The 20,060-nt window shown below is 34.3% G+C and overlaps 1 protein-coding gene across 1 annotated transcript in view; it reads right to left on the reverse strand.

Moving 5' to 3' along the window:
- Window positions 1-20,060, reverse strand: part of cfap74 (cilia and flagella associated protein 74) — a 62,618-nt gene that overhangs the window by 22,993 nt on the left and 19,565 nt on the right. Inside the window, exons 22-24 of the mRNA XM_056464574.1 lie at window positions 9,499-9,586; window positions 4,567-4,740; window positions 1,720-1,853 (exon numbers count right to left, since the gene is read on the reverse strand). Of these exons, the coding sequence (XP_056320549.1) occupies window positions 1,720-1,853; window positions 4,567-4,740; window positions 9,499-9,586 (396 nt within the window). The remainder of the gene's footprint in view (window positions 1-1,719; window positions 1,854-4,566; window positions 4,741-9,498; window positions 9,587-20,060) is intronic.

Consider the following 20,060-nt stretch of genomic DNA (forward strand, 5'->3'; position numbering starts at 1 on the left):
ACAAGCAAACATGTTGTGTTGTTTCAAGAAATATATTAAAATGAAGAGAGTTAACAACAAGCAAAATAAGAGAAATAATCTTGTTTTCCTTTTGACATAAGATTATTTTGCTTACCCCACTGAAATCTGAAAACCTTTAACCTCTGACTTCTATAGCAGGAAAAACACATACTGTAAGTGACCACTAAATCACTATATCCCTTTAAATAACTTTAGAGCATCAGAGCATGTCACGTGTTTCAGTAGCCTAGGTGACTAATAGGTTAATCAGGCTAGCAGGAGCGAAGAGAAGACACGTTGAAGACACGTTGCTGTGCGATTTATGGAAAAAAGGAGGCTTAATCCTGCACAATTTATTTAATAGAACCCTTTGGGAAAGCGGAGCGAGGTATGTGAAGTTAATATTTAAGCCACATGAGTTCATTTGTATGTATATGTTAATCGTGAGCTCAAACTGTCTTCATATACTTCATTGTTTCATTTTCATATGTCGCTCTGTGCATTATATCTTTATTTGTCATGTTATTCTGTATACGAGTTGTTTTTATTGATTTTTGTTGTTTCTTTGTGTAGTTTCACGGTGCTACGCAACGAAAGTTTAATGGCTCTCGTCGTGAGCATAATAAAGAATCAAGCACCCGTCAGAAACTCTCTGTCTCGTTCATGGAAACCAAAGGGCAGCTACAAATACTATGATAGTCAATGGTTACAGGTTTTCAGTGTTGCGCTTAAAAGAAGAAAGAAACTCATGAAGGTTTAAAACAATTAAAGGATATTAAATGATGAACAATCAATGAACAATGAAATGATGACAGAGCTGTCATTTTTGGGTGAACTGTCCCTTTAAGATTATGAAAACACATACATTCAAACAAAACGATTTCCGGTGATTTATTTTTTAATAATAAATCCTTTAATATTTCATAAAAAGTGGCTCAGTGGTTAGCACTGTGGCCTCACAGCAAGAAGGTCGCTGGTTCGAATCCCGGCTGGGTCAGTTGGCATTTCTGTGTGGCGTTTGCATGTTCTCCCTGTGTTGGTGTGGGTTTCAGGGGAATTGGCCATAGTGTATGTCTGAATGAGTGTGTATGGGTGTTTCCCAGTACTCGGTTGCAGCTGGAAGGGCATCCGCTGTGTAAAACATATGCTGGAATAGTTGGCGGTTCATTCCACTGTGGCGACCCCTGATAAATAAGGGACTAAACCGAAGGAAATGAATGAATGAATGTTAATACTTCCTAAAAATAATAACAGCATATTTGATTTAATAAGAGAATGTCATGGTTGTTGTGCTAAAAGCCAACCATCTTTTCTCGCATACTATTAAAATATTGCTTGACCCTAAATGATTTGATGTAAGAAAGATACTCCACATTTATTTACATATTTATTTGACACTTGCTAGTGTTCAGAACTCCTTTAGTTTGGACTATCGGCCACTAGATGGAGCCATTTGACTTAAAGCTATTCTCTTAATGTTTCCTTTCCAAGCAGTTTTAGTGATCAGGGTGGACAATATGCCAGCTATATGGCCTTTTTTACGTATAAACTTGAATGAAGGATGTTTTAAACTATTACTGCCTTCTGCTCAGTTAGCATGATTTTTAGTTTCCTTCATTGCAAACATGTCTAATGGAAACACTTTCACTTTCTCAAAAGCTTCGTCTGTGTCACATTGAAATGGTTGTGTAGAAAGTAAACTGTTTCTGGTTTTCTTACCTGTTGATGTTTGTTTTGCAGGTGAGTGTGAAGTTGTGTTCTCCTGCCTTCAATGCACTGAAGATCAGGTAAATGTCCATGCTTTGTGAAGGCAGCAATGTGCCAAAGCCATCATTAGGCTGGACATCAATGAACTAGACAGAAAGAAGTATATATAGTATATATATAGCCCTCCTGTGATTTGTATTATTTTTCAACTAAGTGATGTTTGACAGAGCAAATCAATTATTAACATTATTTCCTATTATATTTTTTCTTCTGGTGAAATTATTTCAGTTATTTGGCTGGAATAAAAAGCATTATTATTATTTAAATAAGAAATACATTTGTTTTCAGTTGGCTATAATATAATATACTATCATATACTATAATATACAGTAAAATACAATAATATAATATTGTGTGCAATAAGTTAATATAATATAATATAATATATACAATAATATCATATACTGTAATATAATATAATATACTGTAATATAATATAATATACTGTAATATAATATAATATACTGTTATATAATGTAATATAATATAATATAATATAATATAATATAATATAATAAAATATAATATAATATAATATAATATAATATAATATAATATAATATAATATAATATAATATAATATAATATAGTATAATATAATATAATATAATATAATATAATATAATATAGTATAATATAATATAGTATAATAAAATAAATTATGATATAATATATGAAATTATAATATAATATATGAAATAATAATATAATATAATAAATTATAATATAATATAATATAATATAATATAATATAATAGAATAAATTATCATATAATATATGAAATTATAATATAATATAATATAATATAATGTAATGTAATGTAATGTAATGTAATGTAATATAATATAATATAATACAATATAATATAATATAATATAATATAATATAATATAATATAATATAATAAATTATAATATAATATAATATAATATAATAAATTATAATATAATAAATTATAATATAATATAATATAATATATATACAATAATATCATATACTGTAATATAATATAATATACTGTAATATAATATAATATACTGTTATATAATGTAATATAATATAATATAATATAATATAATATAATATAATATAATATAATATAATATAATATAATATAATAAATTATAATATAATATAATATAATATAATATAATATAATATAATATAATATAATATAATATAATATAATAAATTATAATATAATATAATATAATATAATATAATAAATTATAATATAATAAATTATAATATAATATAATATAATATAATATAATATAATATAATATAATATAATATAATATAATATAATATAATATAATATAATAAATTATAATATAATATAATATAATATAATAAATTATAATATAATAAATTATAATATAATATAATATAATATAATATAATATAATAATAATATAATAAATTAATATAATATAATATAATATAATATAATAAATTATAATATAATATAATAATATAATATAATAAATTATAATATAATATAATATAATATAATAAATTATAATATAATATAATATAATATAATAAATTATAATATAATAAATTATAATATAATATAATATAATATAATATAATATAATAAATTATAATATAATATAATATAATATAATATAATAAATTATAATATAATAAATTATAATATAATATAATATAATATAATATAATATAGTATAGTATAATATAATAAATTATAATATAATATAATATAATATAATAAATTATAATATAATATAATATAATATAATAAATTATAATATAATATAATATAATATAATATAATAAAATAATATAATATAATATAATATAATATAATATAATATAATATAATATAATATAATATAATATAATATAATAAATTATAATATAATAAATTATAATATAATATAATATAATATAGTATAGTATAATATATGAAATTATAATATAATATAATAAATTATAATATAATATAATATAATAAATTATAATATAATATGATAAATTATAATATAATATAATATAATATAATAAAATATAATATAATATAATATAATATAATATAATATAATATAATATAATATAATATAATATAATATAATAAAATATAATATAATATAATATAATATAATATAATATAATATAATATAATATAAAATAATAAAATATAATTAATATAATATAATATAATATAATATAAAATATAATATAATATAATATAAAATAATAAAATATAATTAATATAATATAATATAATATAATATAATATAATATAATATAATATAATAAATTATAATATAATATAATATAATATAATATAATATAATATAATATAATATAATATAATATAATAAATTATAATATTATATAATATAAAATAATAAAATATAATTAATATAATATAATATATATAATATAATATAATATAATATAATATAATAATATAATTAAATTATAATATAATATAATATAATATAATATAATATAATATAATAAATTATAATATAATATAATATAATATAATATAATATAATATAATATAATATAATATAATAATAATAATTATAATATTATATAATATAAAATAATAAAATATAATTAATATAATATAATATAATATAATATAATATAATATAATATAATATAATATAATATAATAAATTATAATATAATATAATATAATAATATTAATTATAGTACCATATTTTATTTTATTTTCAATATTTCTTATGTTTCCAATAAACCCTTGCTCTGTGTTGTATCAGTCTGAGCACTGCTGTACAGAACAGTACTGCACTAACCTTGGGAATGCCCACGAAGCCGAACTCCTGCGGTAGTAATGAGCAGTTGGTGAGACGCACTGCAGTCTGAACACACTCATATATGGAGCAGTGACCAAAGTCCACCTCGGAGCGGTCAAACCTCAGGTCAGAGCTGGTGACCACAGCATGGGCCGTAAACAGCACAGGCTTCACCTGTTTAAAGCACAACAATATTAAAGTACATGAAATCAAAACTAACCATACTGATTTTGTTAGCTCAAATTGCTCGTTTTGTGGTGAACAATTCATCTGTGCAGGTCATTAAGAAAAAAAAAAGCACTTCCTGTTTAAATTCTCAGATTAGGGGCCCTATCATACACCCGGCGCAATAAGGTGCAAGACGTGTTTGATGCGATTTGTTGCTATTTTCAGACCAACACCACATTGTTCAAATAGTAAATGCATTTTTTCATAGAAAAGAGGTGTGTTAAGGCGCATTGCTATTTTGGCGCGTTGCTATTTTGAGGAACTAAAATAGACTGCACAATAGACCAGCTGAAATTTAGACTAGGAGCTAATCACAATAGGAAAAAAAAAAAAAAACGGTCGCAGCATCCAGTTCATGCGGACTTTAAAGTCAGAGTGTAATCAAATTGTACGATGTTTACTTTGCGTAATTAATACGTGTATTCTGAAAATAAATGTGTGTTTTGGAAATCTAGAATCTTTAGTTTGAGCATCCTCTTCTGTGTTTTGATTGGCTCCTTCTCTGATGATGTCAGTTTGATGATTCAACTGCATTATTTTTAGCCACGCCCATTCTACTGTTAGTTTGCTATGAGGGAATGATGAGCAAAAAGAAAGCCCTGCCCATACTCAGTCTTCCGTTTCAGTTGGAAGTACATCAACATACTGATATAAAAGTCTCAGCAACTTCCAGATGGCCTCATGTCTCTGTTTTAACATTTGTGTACACACTGGAAACTGATTTTACAAGAAAAACTAAAATGATCACGGAGAATGTGGGTCCCAGAGCCAAACCAGATGAGAAAATGTTTATTCAACACAGGCTCATTTGGAATATGTGCCCAGGGCTACATTTTTGAGAACCTCGAAATTCGTAGCAGGGGCTACATATATCTGCATTTGGTGTGTAAACAACTTCTGATTCACCAACAACTTCTGTTTTCGCACTACTGCTTACCTTAGTAGGACATTGAGATTGAGAAATGTACAAAGCGCCCTCTGGTGGCTAACATACCAAAGTAATGCATTTGAGACTGTCAAAAATATACACGGCGGCTTCTGGTGGATTTGTGAAAACAAAATCTTAACATAGGCTCATTGTAAAAACGTAGCCCTATCTACGTTTCTGTAGATCGCGAATTATGTAGCCATGTACGTATAGCTGAATTTCATCTTTAAAACGAACACCACTGATGATATGACACCTTTCTTTTTCGCGCTAAAAGCTGACTGCTTACATCCGTATGGACGGTTTTCCGCTGTTACCAGTTTGTCCAGTAGCTTGAGTGTACGTCAGCATGTCTGAGATGCGGAAAAGAGTTGACCACGATGACGGGGTTCGAGTGCGCTGGTCAATCGCTGCTTTTTAAAACACTATCGGTTGGGTTTAAGAAAGGGCGTGGGTGGGGGGATCGGGTCGGTCAGTCAGTAAGACAGTCGACAGTGGCCTCTGGTGGATTTGCGAAAACAAAAACTGCAAAAAAACATAGCTCCTGGGACGCACTTTGAACTCTCCAGAAATATATATAGGGCTACGTTTTCAGATTGGGTTGCAAAATCTGCAAGCACATGTAGGCCCAGACGCATATTTCTTGGTTCTCAAAAATGTAGCCCAGAGCACATATCTCAAATGAGCCTGGGTTGAGTTTATTTGAGTTTATTTGACTTTATTCTGGCTGAGTGTGAAGATTAATCACAGTTAACTTTGTTAAGAGTGATCTCAATGCAAGATAAATGGATCATTAGCTTCATTACCAACCGTTACTAGAAAGCGTGCTATCAGAGACATCTCTAAGACTATTTCTCATGCGGAGTCACCCAGGGAACTGCAATGGGACCCATAATCTTCATAACACTGATTAACCGTGCCCTCGAGGATGAAATGGAAATATGTATATGATATGACTCATACACTCATGGCCTAAATTAGGATGCCTTGAGTTGCCCTGCTTCCTCCAGCAGACGGAGAATGGTCTTGACATTTGGCAAGTAAGCTTTTTCTTGCTCCAGGAACGTCCATATCTGGGGTTTCACCAGCATGCCATCACTCACATACTGACTTTCAGTCTGTGCTTTGTTGTGGCTCAAGTTGTGTCCAATTTGAGCAGAATCACTGATTACAATAGGCTTTAATAACGTCACGCATCACATCTACACTGTGTTGGGCAGCCAATTTGTCTTTAGTTTGAGTTTGCAGGCATCTTTTTAAACTAATGAAAACTACAGTCATAAGTGTAGGCTATGTTGCATCCCTGTATGTTGCTTTGGATAACATAAAATGATTATTGACTGAAATAAAGCATTCACAAAGCTGTCTCCCATGAGAACAACCCAGACTCATTCTGAAAACGTACTGCTATATACATTTCTGGAGAGCGTGAAATACATCCCATGAGCTACATTATTTTGCAGTTTTTGATTTTGTGAATCCACCAGAGGCCGCTGTGTATGATTTTTCAGATCTCTAATTTCTCTCATGAGTGCCAGTGCCCACCCACTTCCCTAAACCCAACCAACAGTTTTAAAAAGCAATCCTGAAAAAGCAAAGCCCTCGCCTGATTTTTACCATGTTTTCAGATTTTACCACATTCTCACCCTGTTATTTACTTGTTTATTTTATTTTTTTGATTCTGTTTTTGTCCTACCTACTTTCTCGAACCATTCTTCGAACTCGAAAGCAGTCATCATGATAAACTCCTCTCTGCATCTCAAATCCACCAATGTACATGGCGAGCTACTGAGCAAACTGGTAACAGCAGCAAAGCTGTCCATATGGATGTAAGCGGTCAGCTGGTAGCGCAAAAAAGAATGGCATCATACTGCCCCGTAGCGTTCGTTTTAAAGACAAAATGCAGCCTTACGTACTTCTGGCTACATAATTGGTGATCTCCAGGAATGTATATAGGGCTACGATTTCAGAATAAGCCTATGTTGCATGAGAAACACACAGCAGATCACGACACTGCATGAGAGCTGCTGTTTGAAGAGAACGAAGCAGATAAAGCCTATTTCAGAAATCGAATCTGTAGTCCAACATGTATTTATTTTTGCAAAAGAAAAAGATTAAATAAATCAGGACAGGTAAGAGGACGTTTCGATTTGTTCACCTCCAATACAAAACTAACGATTACTAATAGCAGCTCTTATCAGCCCAAATGAGTTGTTGCCATGTGATTATTAGTAGATATTTAGATATTTAAAGGGCGCCTATTATGCAAAAATCAATTTTATAAGGGTTTTAAACACAATTGTATAGCAATAGTCTGTGAATACATCCAGCTTCTAATGGTAAAAATTTTATACTTTATTTTTTAATGATCACACTTGATCAAAACAGGCTGCAGAAACACATCGATTGACATTCTCCTTTTGTACGTGTCATCAGAGGGCGAAAGCCCCGCCCACTAGTGACCATCTCTCCCTCATTAGCATAGAACGTTAGTCTTGTTTCCGAATCTGCTACTATGCTGATATACAGGCATTTGTAGCTCCGCCCTTTTCTGACAAGAGCACAATCTCATTTGCATTTTAAGCGACAGTCACCAAAACGGCACGATTAGGATAAAAGCCTAAAAGAGGCCGTTTTAAAGAGCTAGAAAACATTATCTGTGTGGAATTTTTAGCTGATTCTTCACTTTAGGGACATCAGAGACTATATCTTGTAAAAAGGGGCATAATAGGTCCCCTTTAATTACAGCTAAGGGAGTCTTAAGCACTAACAATGACCCTTAGCTATACAAATTCAATGTAAACCACAGCTTTTGGTGCTTATTGCTTTATAATTGAGCTTATTTGTGTATTGATGATGTAAAAAATCTGCATGGTGAACTGGTTTAGAAACAGTTCCAGATATGAGCAAAGTTGTTTGATATTGAGGTCTGGATATATGCCAGCGCTGGGGTCCGGCACAGGTTTGAGATCAGTAAGGGTCCTGGCATGAATGAAGAGTATGACTGCGGGGAAGAGGATGTGAGGATGAGATGCATGCTGGGAGGGAGGGATGATAACCAGTGTCCCGCTCTGAGGATTATGGGAGTTCACCAGCACTGTAACCGCATGACCCTGTTATTCAGAGTGTGGTTATATGCAGGAGTAAGTTAAGCGCAGGAGTAAACTTGGCACAAGCGTTGTATGAGTTGATTTTAACGTTTTTTAATTTGCATTTCAAACATTTTTTGAAAAGCAGATTTATTTAATCAGAAAAGTCTCTTAGATTAATAATCTCTAATAGTAAAAATTAATTAATGTAATTTTTTATGATCACACTTGATAAAAACTGCAGAAACACTTTGATTGATTGACATTCTCCTTTGTACGTGTCGTCAGAGGGGGAAACCCCCTCCACCAGTGACCCACATCTCTCCCTCATTAGCATAGGACGTTAGTCTTGTTTTTGAATCTGCCACTATGCTGACACACAGGCATTTGTAGCTCCGCCCTCTTTTAAAAAGTGCACGATCTCATTTGAATTTAAAGCGACAGTCACCAAAACCTAAAAGAGCAGTTTCAGAGAGTTAGAAAACATTATCTGTGTGCTATTTTGAGCTGACACTGAAACACACACTCTAGAGACATCAGAGAGGCGTTTTACCTCTTGTAAAAAGGGGCATAATAGGTCCACTTTAATTACACATGCATTCAGCTTTGATGAAAATACAACATCAGGAATAATGACTGACAGTGAGTCACTAATGTAAGAAATGCATCAGGAATGAGATTTTCTACCTGATCTGCCACCTGTACAGTCAGAGGAACCTCCAGAACTCCTGTGTCCACATTGAAGAAGCTTTTGGCATCTGCATACAAGCTCGGTCTATAAAGCCAAGAAAAGACATTTGATGCATTTTATAGTATTTATAACATTGAAAGCACAACACATATACACTCACCGGACACTTTATTAGGTACACCTGTCCAACTGCTCGGTAATGCAAATTTCTAATCAGCCAATCACATGGGAGCAACTCAATGCATTTAGGCATGTAGACATGGTCAAGAGGATCTGCTGCAGTTCAAACAGAGCATCAGAATGGAGAAGAAAGGGGATTTAAGTGACTTTAAACGTGGCACGGTTGTTGGTGCCAGACGGGCTGCTCTGAGTATTTCAGAAACTGCTGATCTACTGGGATTTTCACGCACAACCATCTCTAGGGTTTACAGAGAATGGTCCGACAAAGAGGAAATATCCAGTGAGCGGCAGTTCTGTGGGCGCTAATGCCTTGTTGATGCCAGAGGTCAGAGGAGAATGGCCAGACTGGTTCCAGCTGATAGAAAGGCAACAGTAACTCAAATAAGCACTCGTTACAACCGAGGTCTGCAGAAGAGCATCTCTGAACACACAACACGTCCAACCTTGAGGCGGATGGGCTACAGCAGCAGAAGACCACACCGGGTGCCACTCCTGTCAGCTAAGAACAGGAAACTGAGGCTACAATTCACACAGGCTCACCAAAACTGGACAATAGAAGATTGGAGAAACGTTGCCTGGTCTGATGAGTCTCCATTTCTGCTGACACATTCGGATGCTCGGCTCACAATTTGGCCTCAACAACATGAAAGCATGGATCCATCCTGCCTTGTATCAGCGGTTCAGGCTGGTGGGTGTGTAATGGTGTGGGGGAGATTTTCTTGGCACACTTTGGGTCCATTAGTACCAATTGAGCATGGTGTCAACACCACAGCCTACCTGAGTATTGTTGCTGACCATGTCCATCTCTTGATGAGCACAGTGTCTCCATCTTCTGATGCCCAGGTAGCAAAAAATTCTGGCCCAGATTTGGCATAAATCCAGCACAGCAGGCATTCATTCGGCAGTGGCATACAGCATGTGGGCCAAACATGGGCCTGGTTTGGCAGAGGTGTCACCGTCTTTAAGGCGGCACACAATACTTGGGCCAGATGTAAAATGTAGTATTTGGCCCAGATGTTAATAATTGATATATGGGCCATGTGAGTCTGGTCTATCTTGACCCATAAAAAACACATTTGTATTATTTTCAAATAAAAATAAAAAATTCTACCTATCAGGTCGCTTCGAGGAAAGGCACGCCCATAGCACGCCTAAAGTGCAATGATTCATGGGTTTATTAATTTCATTGCAGTCGTGACACACCAACATATCTGGCTCAGTTATGGGTTATTAACTTGGCTAAGACTTGGCCCAGATTTGGTCCATGTTTGGCTCTTGTCTGGAAGCACAGACTTGGTCTAGTCATGTACCGTAATTCACTGCGGCATGTGGGCCAAGCAACAGCTGATTGTGTGGGCCAGAGCTGGGCCAGAGATATTTTGCTATGTGGGTGGCTACTTCCAGCAGGATAACGCACCATGTCATAAAGCACCAATCATCTCAGACTGGTTTCTTGAACATGACAATGAGTTCACTGTACTCAAATGGCCTCCACAGTCACCAGAACTCAATCCAATAGAGCACCTTTGGGATGTGGTGGAACGGGAGATTGGCATCATGGATGTGCAGCCGACAAATCTAAACATTGATCATAAATACAGGATGTTCATTTTCTGAGCTGCTCTTCCAGTGATATCAGTGATGTGTGATGATGAGCAGCAGGAAGATGAGACTGTGGTTACCATGGTGATGTGCGGTCCTGATAGACAGACAGCTGTTTGCAATGCAACACCTCTCAGTTCACTGTCTCATGCATATATGAATGTTTTCTATTTTATTCTATTTCTTATAATCCGACTTGCAGAAACACTTTGACTGACGTTCTCCCTTTGTACGTGTCATCAGAGGGGGAAAGCCCCGCCCACTAGTGCCCATCTCTCCATCTCATTAGCATAAACAGCAGCCCTGAGTGAGAAGCAGCCGTCTGTCCATTAGAGTGTTTGACTGACAACACTAGTGCTGTTTTGAGTCTGCCACTATGCTGATGCACAGGCATTTGTGGCCCCGCCCTCTTTTAAAAAGAGCACAATCTCATTTGCATTTAAAGCGACAGTCACCAAAACGCCACAACTTGTATCAAAGCCTAAAAGGGTGAGTTTCAGAGAGTTAGATAACATTCTTTATCTCATTTAAGACATCCGGGGTCACATATGTGCATAGCGTTAACTAACTAATGCCAACAAATAAAACAGTGTTGACAAGTGCTACTGTAATTTCTCCTACAGTAAGCTCAGATGTGTGCAGTCAGACGGTGTTATCTCATTCCAGCAGAGCGTTTCAGCATGCTTCAGAGTTAATGGAGGCAGTGGAAACAGCGCTCTTCAATGGCTTTGGCACTGTATTGTGGAACAGCTTTGCGGGACGCCTCACAGCCCATCTGTCGACGGAACAAACAGCGCTAACGGGGATCGGATTGGATCCTGCTCGTGAAAATACATCCTGACACGTTCCTCTGCTCTAAAGCCTATTTTTAGCAGACAGAGAGTAAGCGTACAGATGCTCAAGGAAAATAGAACTACAGTCAAGCACAAAGCAGCTGATTTATAATTAGCTTTCACATTAGTAAATGTGTAAATTAGTAATGTGGACATATATAGTCAAGGCCGAAATTATTCATACCGCTGGCAAATTATGATTTAAAGTGATTTTTATTAAACTAGCAAGTATTTTGTTTGACCGGAAATGACACTAAAAGATAATAAGATGATGTACAAGAGTCATCATTGTGGAAACAGATATTTCTCCGCTTCTATTTTTATACAAAAAATTTAGGTCTTAGTTTTCCAGAGGTCAAAAACTCTTTCAATGTGGTGATGTCAGTGGCCCATGAACATTTCCTGCTGGTTATCAAACTGTTTCATATAACAAGAGGCCATTCGATCATAACTTGATGTTAAAACAGCTGTGATAACATTATTCATCAATATGTGGCTCTTTTTGGAATCTCAGAAGCTCTAGACATTAAATATGTAAAACATGAAGTACGTTGGGACCATTGTTTATGTTTACATCCCTCAAAATAATATATATATATATATATATATATATATATATATATATATATATATATATATATATATATATATATATATATATATATATATATACAGTCCAAAGACATGTGGTTCAGGTGAATTGGGTAGGCTAAATTGCTCGTGTATGTGTGTGAATGAATGAGTGTGTGTGGATGTTTCCCAGAGATGGGTTGGAAGGGCATCCGCTGCATAAAAATGTGCTGGATAGGTTGGTGGTTCATTCCGCTGTGGCGACCGCGGATTAATAAAGGGAGTAAGCCGAAAAGATCTATATATATATATAAAATGATAGTTGATATAATTTAACATATGTGACTTATGAGGTAATATCATGTTGCATGAAGACATTTAGTAAATTCCCATTGCACAGCATCATTTGAACATCTTTAAAGGTGATTTTTTTAAGTTATTAATTTTTTATATATATTGTTTCTGTATATTTTATATTTATACATTTAATATTTATTTTTTAGGTTATGCATAAATCTAAATTTCAAAAAATTGACACTTTTTGTACATTTTGTACAATTGACATGTTTTTTTGGTGGTCCAGGGTCACATATATGAACATATTTGTGATTCTAAATATATATATATATAAACGGGCATTTATGCATTATAAATTAAAATTAATGTTGCCTATGTGTGCATTATAGTATTATGATTATAATATTATTATTCTCTCCAAAACTGGGATATGGCGCCGAATGAATCTACTCTGTTTTTCAGCCTTCCTAAAGCACATAAGCACAGCTACTCTTTCCACAGAATCCATGTTAGCCATTATTACATGTTTTATCCTGTTGTCATATGTAACTTTACTGGTTTTGTATGTGTGATGATGTGTTTTTTGATTTTAGGTTGCCTTTTAAAATCTGGAAGGGGGCAACAGGTGAAAATTAGCCCTTGTGGCTAACTCTGGCTTATTTACAGTTTCACTGTTTATTAATGAGCATTGTCCCTGTTAAGTAAATTACAATTACAACAGTGGACTCGGATATGGCGCCGAACGAATCTACGCTGTTTTTCAGCCTTCCTAAAGCACGTAAGCACAGCTACTCTTTCCATAGAATCCATGTTAGCCATTTAGCAATAAAGCTAGGTCACCGGGCAGACAGAAGCCCCGCCCATGACACGAATCCATGTCTATTGTGAAGCGAATTTGACGCGCGAATGAATCGAGTAAACTCTAAATGTTCGCGCATCGATTTATGTGCGAATATCACGATTTATTCGCGTGTGCCGCATCTGGTGTGAACACAGAGTTAGAGATGGCTTCTCCAGTGCACTAAACTACATTTCTCTGACTCATATTTGCTCCAGTTTATCGGGACGTGATGATTTTGTTCTCTTTGAATCATTGGATGGAAACTATTCGCAAATCTTTTATGCGATATTCCAGCTTTGCTAATAACTTAAATTCGGATGGATGGAAAGTTTGGACGGAAACACAACTACTGTGATTTGCAAATCTATTAAAAAGCATGTCTATTAAAGAATAGCCTGTTATCAAGTCATTGGCGTTACATAAGAATAAGGAATGTGAAGTGAAAGCGAATGCTCTGCTGCGTTTAATTGATTATACTCATGCTGTTATGTTGAACCTGTGGTACACTGAACTGTCATAAAGCTTCTAAATCAAACCTATGTTTGTGTGTGATGGATTACTACAACAATAAAGAGGATTTAGCAGCTTTTATCATGGAAATCTACAAATGACATCTGTCCTTTTCTTTTATACGTCATTTGTGCAGCATAGGATTAACCATGGAGTGTTGGTGTGCAATAATAGTCAACACAAGTAAGGGCTTTGCTGTGATGTTTTGTAATGTGTGTGTGTGTGTGTGATTTAAACACAGATAGAAAGAGAATGACGGCAAGTGCAAATGCTTTCTGACGGCAGGATGAAGCACTGTTACACAATCATCTGCACTAAAACAACACCAAACTAAATCAATGATTCATCTGAAATGCTTTTAACACACTTTTTTCAGTATTGACTCTCTTGCGAACTTACTGTATTCATTAATACTATTCATTCAAGATTTACTACTACATTTTTATAGTTTTATTTCTGAACATGAAATATTCATTTACACTTGAGTGATCTGAGAGACACTATACCAGCACATTTAAACTACCTGACAAAAGTCTTGTCACCTAATCAAGTTTTAGGAACAGCAAATAATAACTTGACTAATATGAAAGGCAGAGGCCTCTAGATGAGGCTTATTTGAGCACAATAAAACATGATCATGTCTTGATTATTAATGATTTGATTAGGACAGTAAGGTCTGACTCTGCTTAGACTAAAGTCTGCTCACTGAACCTTCAATAATGTCCAGTATAGAATATGTGCTCATGCTGCAGTGGAAACAGAATGAATATTGTGTCTGACTCCATCATGAGCTTGGAGGACTGCATCCATACATCTCTGACATGACTCAAATCACTGATTAATAAAGTCATCTGGAATGGCAAAGAAAGCATTCATGCAGGACTCCCAGAGTTCATCAAGAGTCTTTGTGTTCATCTTCAACGCCTCCTCCTTCATCTTACTTGCTCAATAATGTTCATGTCTGGTGACTGGGCTGGCCAATCCAGGAGCAGCTTGATCTTCTTTGCTTTCAGGTCATTATACATTATTAGTAATACTATACTTAGTTTTTTTAAACAAAAAAAATATTTTTTCTCATTATTTATTTACTATTATATTTTTCTTCTGGAGTAAGTATTATTTCTTTTAGTTTGGCTGGAATAAAAAAAATAAATGTAAAAACTGCTGTGCTCATTATTGTTAGCCCCCTTAAGAATTATATATTTTTTCCAATTGCCTACAGACGTCTAGTAATTTACCTAATTATCCTAACTTGCCTAGTTAGTTTAAATTAATATCCTAATTAATAACCACTTTAAGCTGAATACTAGTATCTTGCAAAATAACCAGTAAAATATTACCATCATGGCAAAGACAAAGAAAAGTAGTTATTAAACTATTATTAAGAGAAAAAACAATATTTTAACATCATTGTTTGGTGATTTTATAATTGAAAATGACTGTAATAAGCACACGCTTATAGGAAGAGAGTAATACTTAGAATATATGTTGAGCTAAAACCTCACTGACACCATACTAATGACTAACTTTTACTAACTCATCTCTAATCACTGATTTCTTTTCTCTTCTTCATGATGACAGCACATAATATTAGACTAGATATTGTTCAAGACACTAGTATTCAGCTTAAAGTGACATTTAAAGGCTTCACTAGGGTAATTAGGGTAAAGTTAGGGTAATTAGGCAAGTCATTGTATAACAGTGGTTTGTTCTGGAGACAATCCAAAACTAATATAGCTTAAGGGGGCTAATAATATTGACCTTAAAATGGCTTTAAACATTAAAAGCTGCTTTTATTCTAGCCGAAATAAAACAAATAAGACTTTCTCCAGAAGAAAGAATATTATAGGAAATACTGTGAGAAATTCCTGAATCTGTTCAACATCATGTGGGAATTATTTGGAAAAGAACCAGAAATTCTCAGGAGGGAGAATAATTTTGACATCAACATGTATTTCAGAGAGGTGTGCATCAATATCCTATAGTATTAAGAATATTCCGGTGAGAATAGGTCTTGCGAGGAGCGTTACATAAGCAGTGGTCGAGTCAGATCTGTGTGTTCAGAGAGACGACAACTGAACGTGTGCGGACGCTATTAATGCTGTTTTAATCTGCATTTTAAAGCCCTGTAAAGCAGATTAATGTAGTTTCACTTCCTCCGCCGCTACGCCAAATGTTCCATTAACTTTTGTCATGTAATGCCGCTTCATCTGACCCCAAATCAGCTTAGCTTTCAATATGGCGCCGTATCAGATGAGAAATGTGGGCGAGGGAAAAGGGCAGCGCAGCGGCTTTAAAAATATCCCAGAAGCCTCATTTAAATTCAGCTCATCCTAAATGTCCACGTGCTGCTCTCGGGAGCTTTCATCCATGATTTCGTGGTTTTATGTTATGAGATCTTTCTATGATACAAGCTACATTTGGGAGAACACTGCTTTGTTGTTGTATTTTGGAACTTTCTCTGAACAAATCCTCCTAAATCCATCATAGTATTACATATTATTTATCCTAGTAAACACTATTTGAATTATTTAGATGGAATCAATTTATAGGGGAGTCACTTGAGTGTGTAGTTTCAGCTCAAAATACCACATTAATAATGTTTTCTAACTCTCTGAAAGTGACCCTTTTAGGTTTTGATGCTAATTGAGGCGTTTTGGTGACTGTTGCTTTATATTCAAATGAGATTGGGCTCTTTTCAAAAGAGGGCGGAGCTACAAACGCCTGTGTGCCTGTGTATATGGTGAAAAAATCTAATGACAGATGGCTGCTTCTCACTCAGGGCTGTTTATGTTAATGAGGGCAAGATCATCACTAATGGTGGGGTTTTCCTCCTCTGATGGCATGTACAAAATGAGAATGTCCATCAATGTGTTTCTGCAGACTGTTTTAATCAAGTGTGATGATAAAAAATAGAATTAATAAATTTTTACCATTAGATGCTGGTTATATTCCCTCTTATAAAAGTATTTTTTTGGCATAATAGGTCCCATTTAAATCAACCATAAATTGAACTAAAACAGTGTCGTGTAAATGCTGTTGCAGTTAAAACTGACCAATATATGTTGTATATTGTTATGTATGTAATTACCATCTTACACCCTATTCATATAGGATACAGTAAGTACAGCCAAGCCTCGTTTGAAATACGTGCAAAATGTAAAATACATTGCACTGGGTACGTTTTGCTGTACATGTTCCATGACAAATCCACAAGAGGGCAGTGTCTACATTTTTGCAAATTTGAAATACTTTGCTTAGGGTACGTTTTGCACAGTGGTGTAGTATTAAAAAAAAAGGTGACCCAAATTTGAAATGAAAGTAGGCAAAGAAACGACGAAAGTCAATGTTTCTTTGATTCATTAGCTATATTTATATATATATACAGCTTTTTAACTTACTTTCTTTACTGGCTTATTACTTTACATTTAATAGGTTCCTTCAAACATCAATCAGCCATTATTTTTGATTGTCATATTCGTGCATGCTTGTTTTAAACCAACCTATTAGGAGTCTGTCTTCTGTTGTCGCTATTATATACTAGTAGTAACCCTTTATATCGCATATTGTTACGCGATTTATGAGTAGTCTTTGCCTTATTATTTTTAGTGTTATATATACTGTCGTTCCCTGTATCGGTAGGCACGATTAAGACAAATGTGAAATACTGTTTTACAGGGGCGATTTTAGGATTTTAATTTTAGGGCAGATCAGGAACAGATCCATTTGGGGTAAACAAAGAAAAATGTACACAATATACGAATAAGTAAGAATTTTAAAAAATACACTAAAATTAGGGAAGTTTAATCAGAAAAATAAGTGAGTATACCGAGGGTATATACAATTATTGATCCTCAGAAGTGGTAATACCCAAACAGCTCGTGGAAAAAAGTAGGCATACTGAGTATACGTGCGTATAGCAAGGACTACACCACTGGTTTTGCAGTAAGTTTTTGATGGAAAATTCACTAGAGGGCGCTGTCTACATTTTTGTAAATATGAAATACAATACTTAAGGTATGTTTTGAAGTACGTTTCAGATACACATACACCTTATACATGTCCGGGCGAAGGCGACGCTTGCAGTACAGTTCAGCTAGCAAACCCTAAACCCAACTAATATTGTTTCCACAAGTAGATATAACAGAAAAATACACTGCGAACACATAGCTTTACCTTGATTTTACATTGCTTTAATCTCTTTTGTGGACCAAATGCAAAACGTTGTCCATATAGAGATAGATCGGTGAAGTAGATATACTCGACTACAGATCATAGACACCATGAAGTTATCATATAATATTTATTTGCTATTTTGCAAATAAAGAACTTGCAAATAATCCCATATTCGTTCATAATATGTACCTGTAAATATCATTAGTGTGAAAAGAAACACAAGTTGTTGTCATACTGCCCTCTAGTTTACCTACAAACTGCAGTCAAACGCACATTGAAGTACGTTTTTGCATTTCCACAAAGCATGTAGGCTGAAGCACATAGTTCCAATGAGCCTGTGTTGAATAGTATTAAACAAGGACCTTTTGGTTTAGACTTGGAGTTGGGGGAAAAGCAGTCGTCACTAAATGCTAAGGTCTTATATGTGGTTGCTAGGCAGTTACTAGGGTAAATCTCATTATCAAAACAGCTTTGTAACCTGAGTAAAATATGAAGTGTATTTAAATAAAACATGTGAAGATAATTGCCTTTACTCCATCAAGCACAGATATTAATCAGTGCATTATATATATATTTTTTTTTTATTTATTTTTTTTTTTTATATTTTTTAGGGGTTTTTAACCTTTAATGGATAGAATAGTGCAGAGAATTGACAGGAAATAGTTGGGAGCAGAGAGAGGGAAAGGGTCGGCAAAGGACCTCGAGTCGGGAATCGAACTAGGGTCGCCGTGAGCACCATGGTGCTATATGTTGGCGCACTTAACCACTAGGCTATTGGCGCCAACAGTGCATTATATATTTATTCATTCATTTTCCTTCGGCTTAGTCTCTATTTCAGAGGTCGCCACAGCGGAATGAACCACCAACTATTCCAGCACGTTTTACACAGCGGATGCCTTTCCAGCCGCAACCCAGTACTGGGAAACACCCATACACACTCATTCACACACACACACACCCTCATACACCATGGTCAATTCCGCTATAGCGCATGTGTTTGGACTGTGGGGGAAACCGGAGCACCCGGAGGAAACCCACGCCAACACGGGGAGAACATGCAAACTCCACACAGAAATGCCAACTGACCCAGCAGGGACTCAAACTAGCGACCTTTTTGCTGTGAGGCCACGGTGCTAACCACTGAGCCATCGTGACGCCATTAAATATTGAATTAATATAATTATTGCGCAGTAGGGGGCGTCATGATGGCACAGTGGGTAGCACGATCGCCTCACAGCAAGAAGCTCGCTGGTTTGAGCCCCAGCTGGGTCAGTTGGCGTTTCTGTGTGGAGTTTGCATGTTCTCCCTGTGTTGGCGTGGGTTGCTCCGGTTTCTCCTACAGTCCAAGGACATGCAGTGTAGGTGAATTGAATAAGCTATATGGTCCATAGTGTATAAGTGTGAATGCAAAAGTGTACGGGTGTTTCCCAATGTTGAGTTGCGGCTGGAAGGGCATCCGCTGCGTAAAAACATATGCTGGATAAGTTGGCGGTTCATTCCGCTGTGACGACCCCGGATTAATAAAGAAACTAAGCCGAACAGAAAATGA

The sequence above is a fragment of the Danio aesculapii genome, chromosome 8 (assembly GCF_903798145.1).
Source record: "Danio aesculapii chromosome 8, fDanAes4.1, whole genome shotgun sequence".
In the NCBI taxonomy this organism is placed as follows: domain Eukaryota; kingdom Metazoa; phylum Chordata; class Actinopteri; order Cypriniformes; family Danionidae; genus Danio; species Danio aesculapii.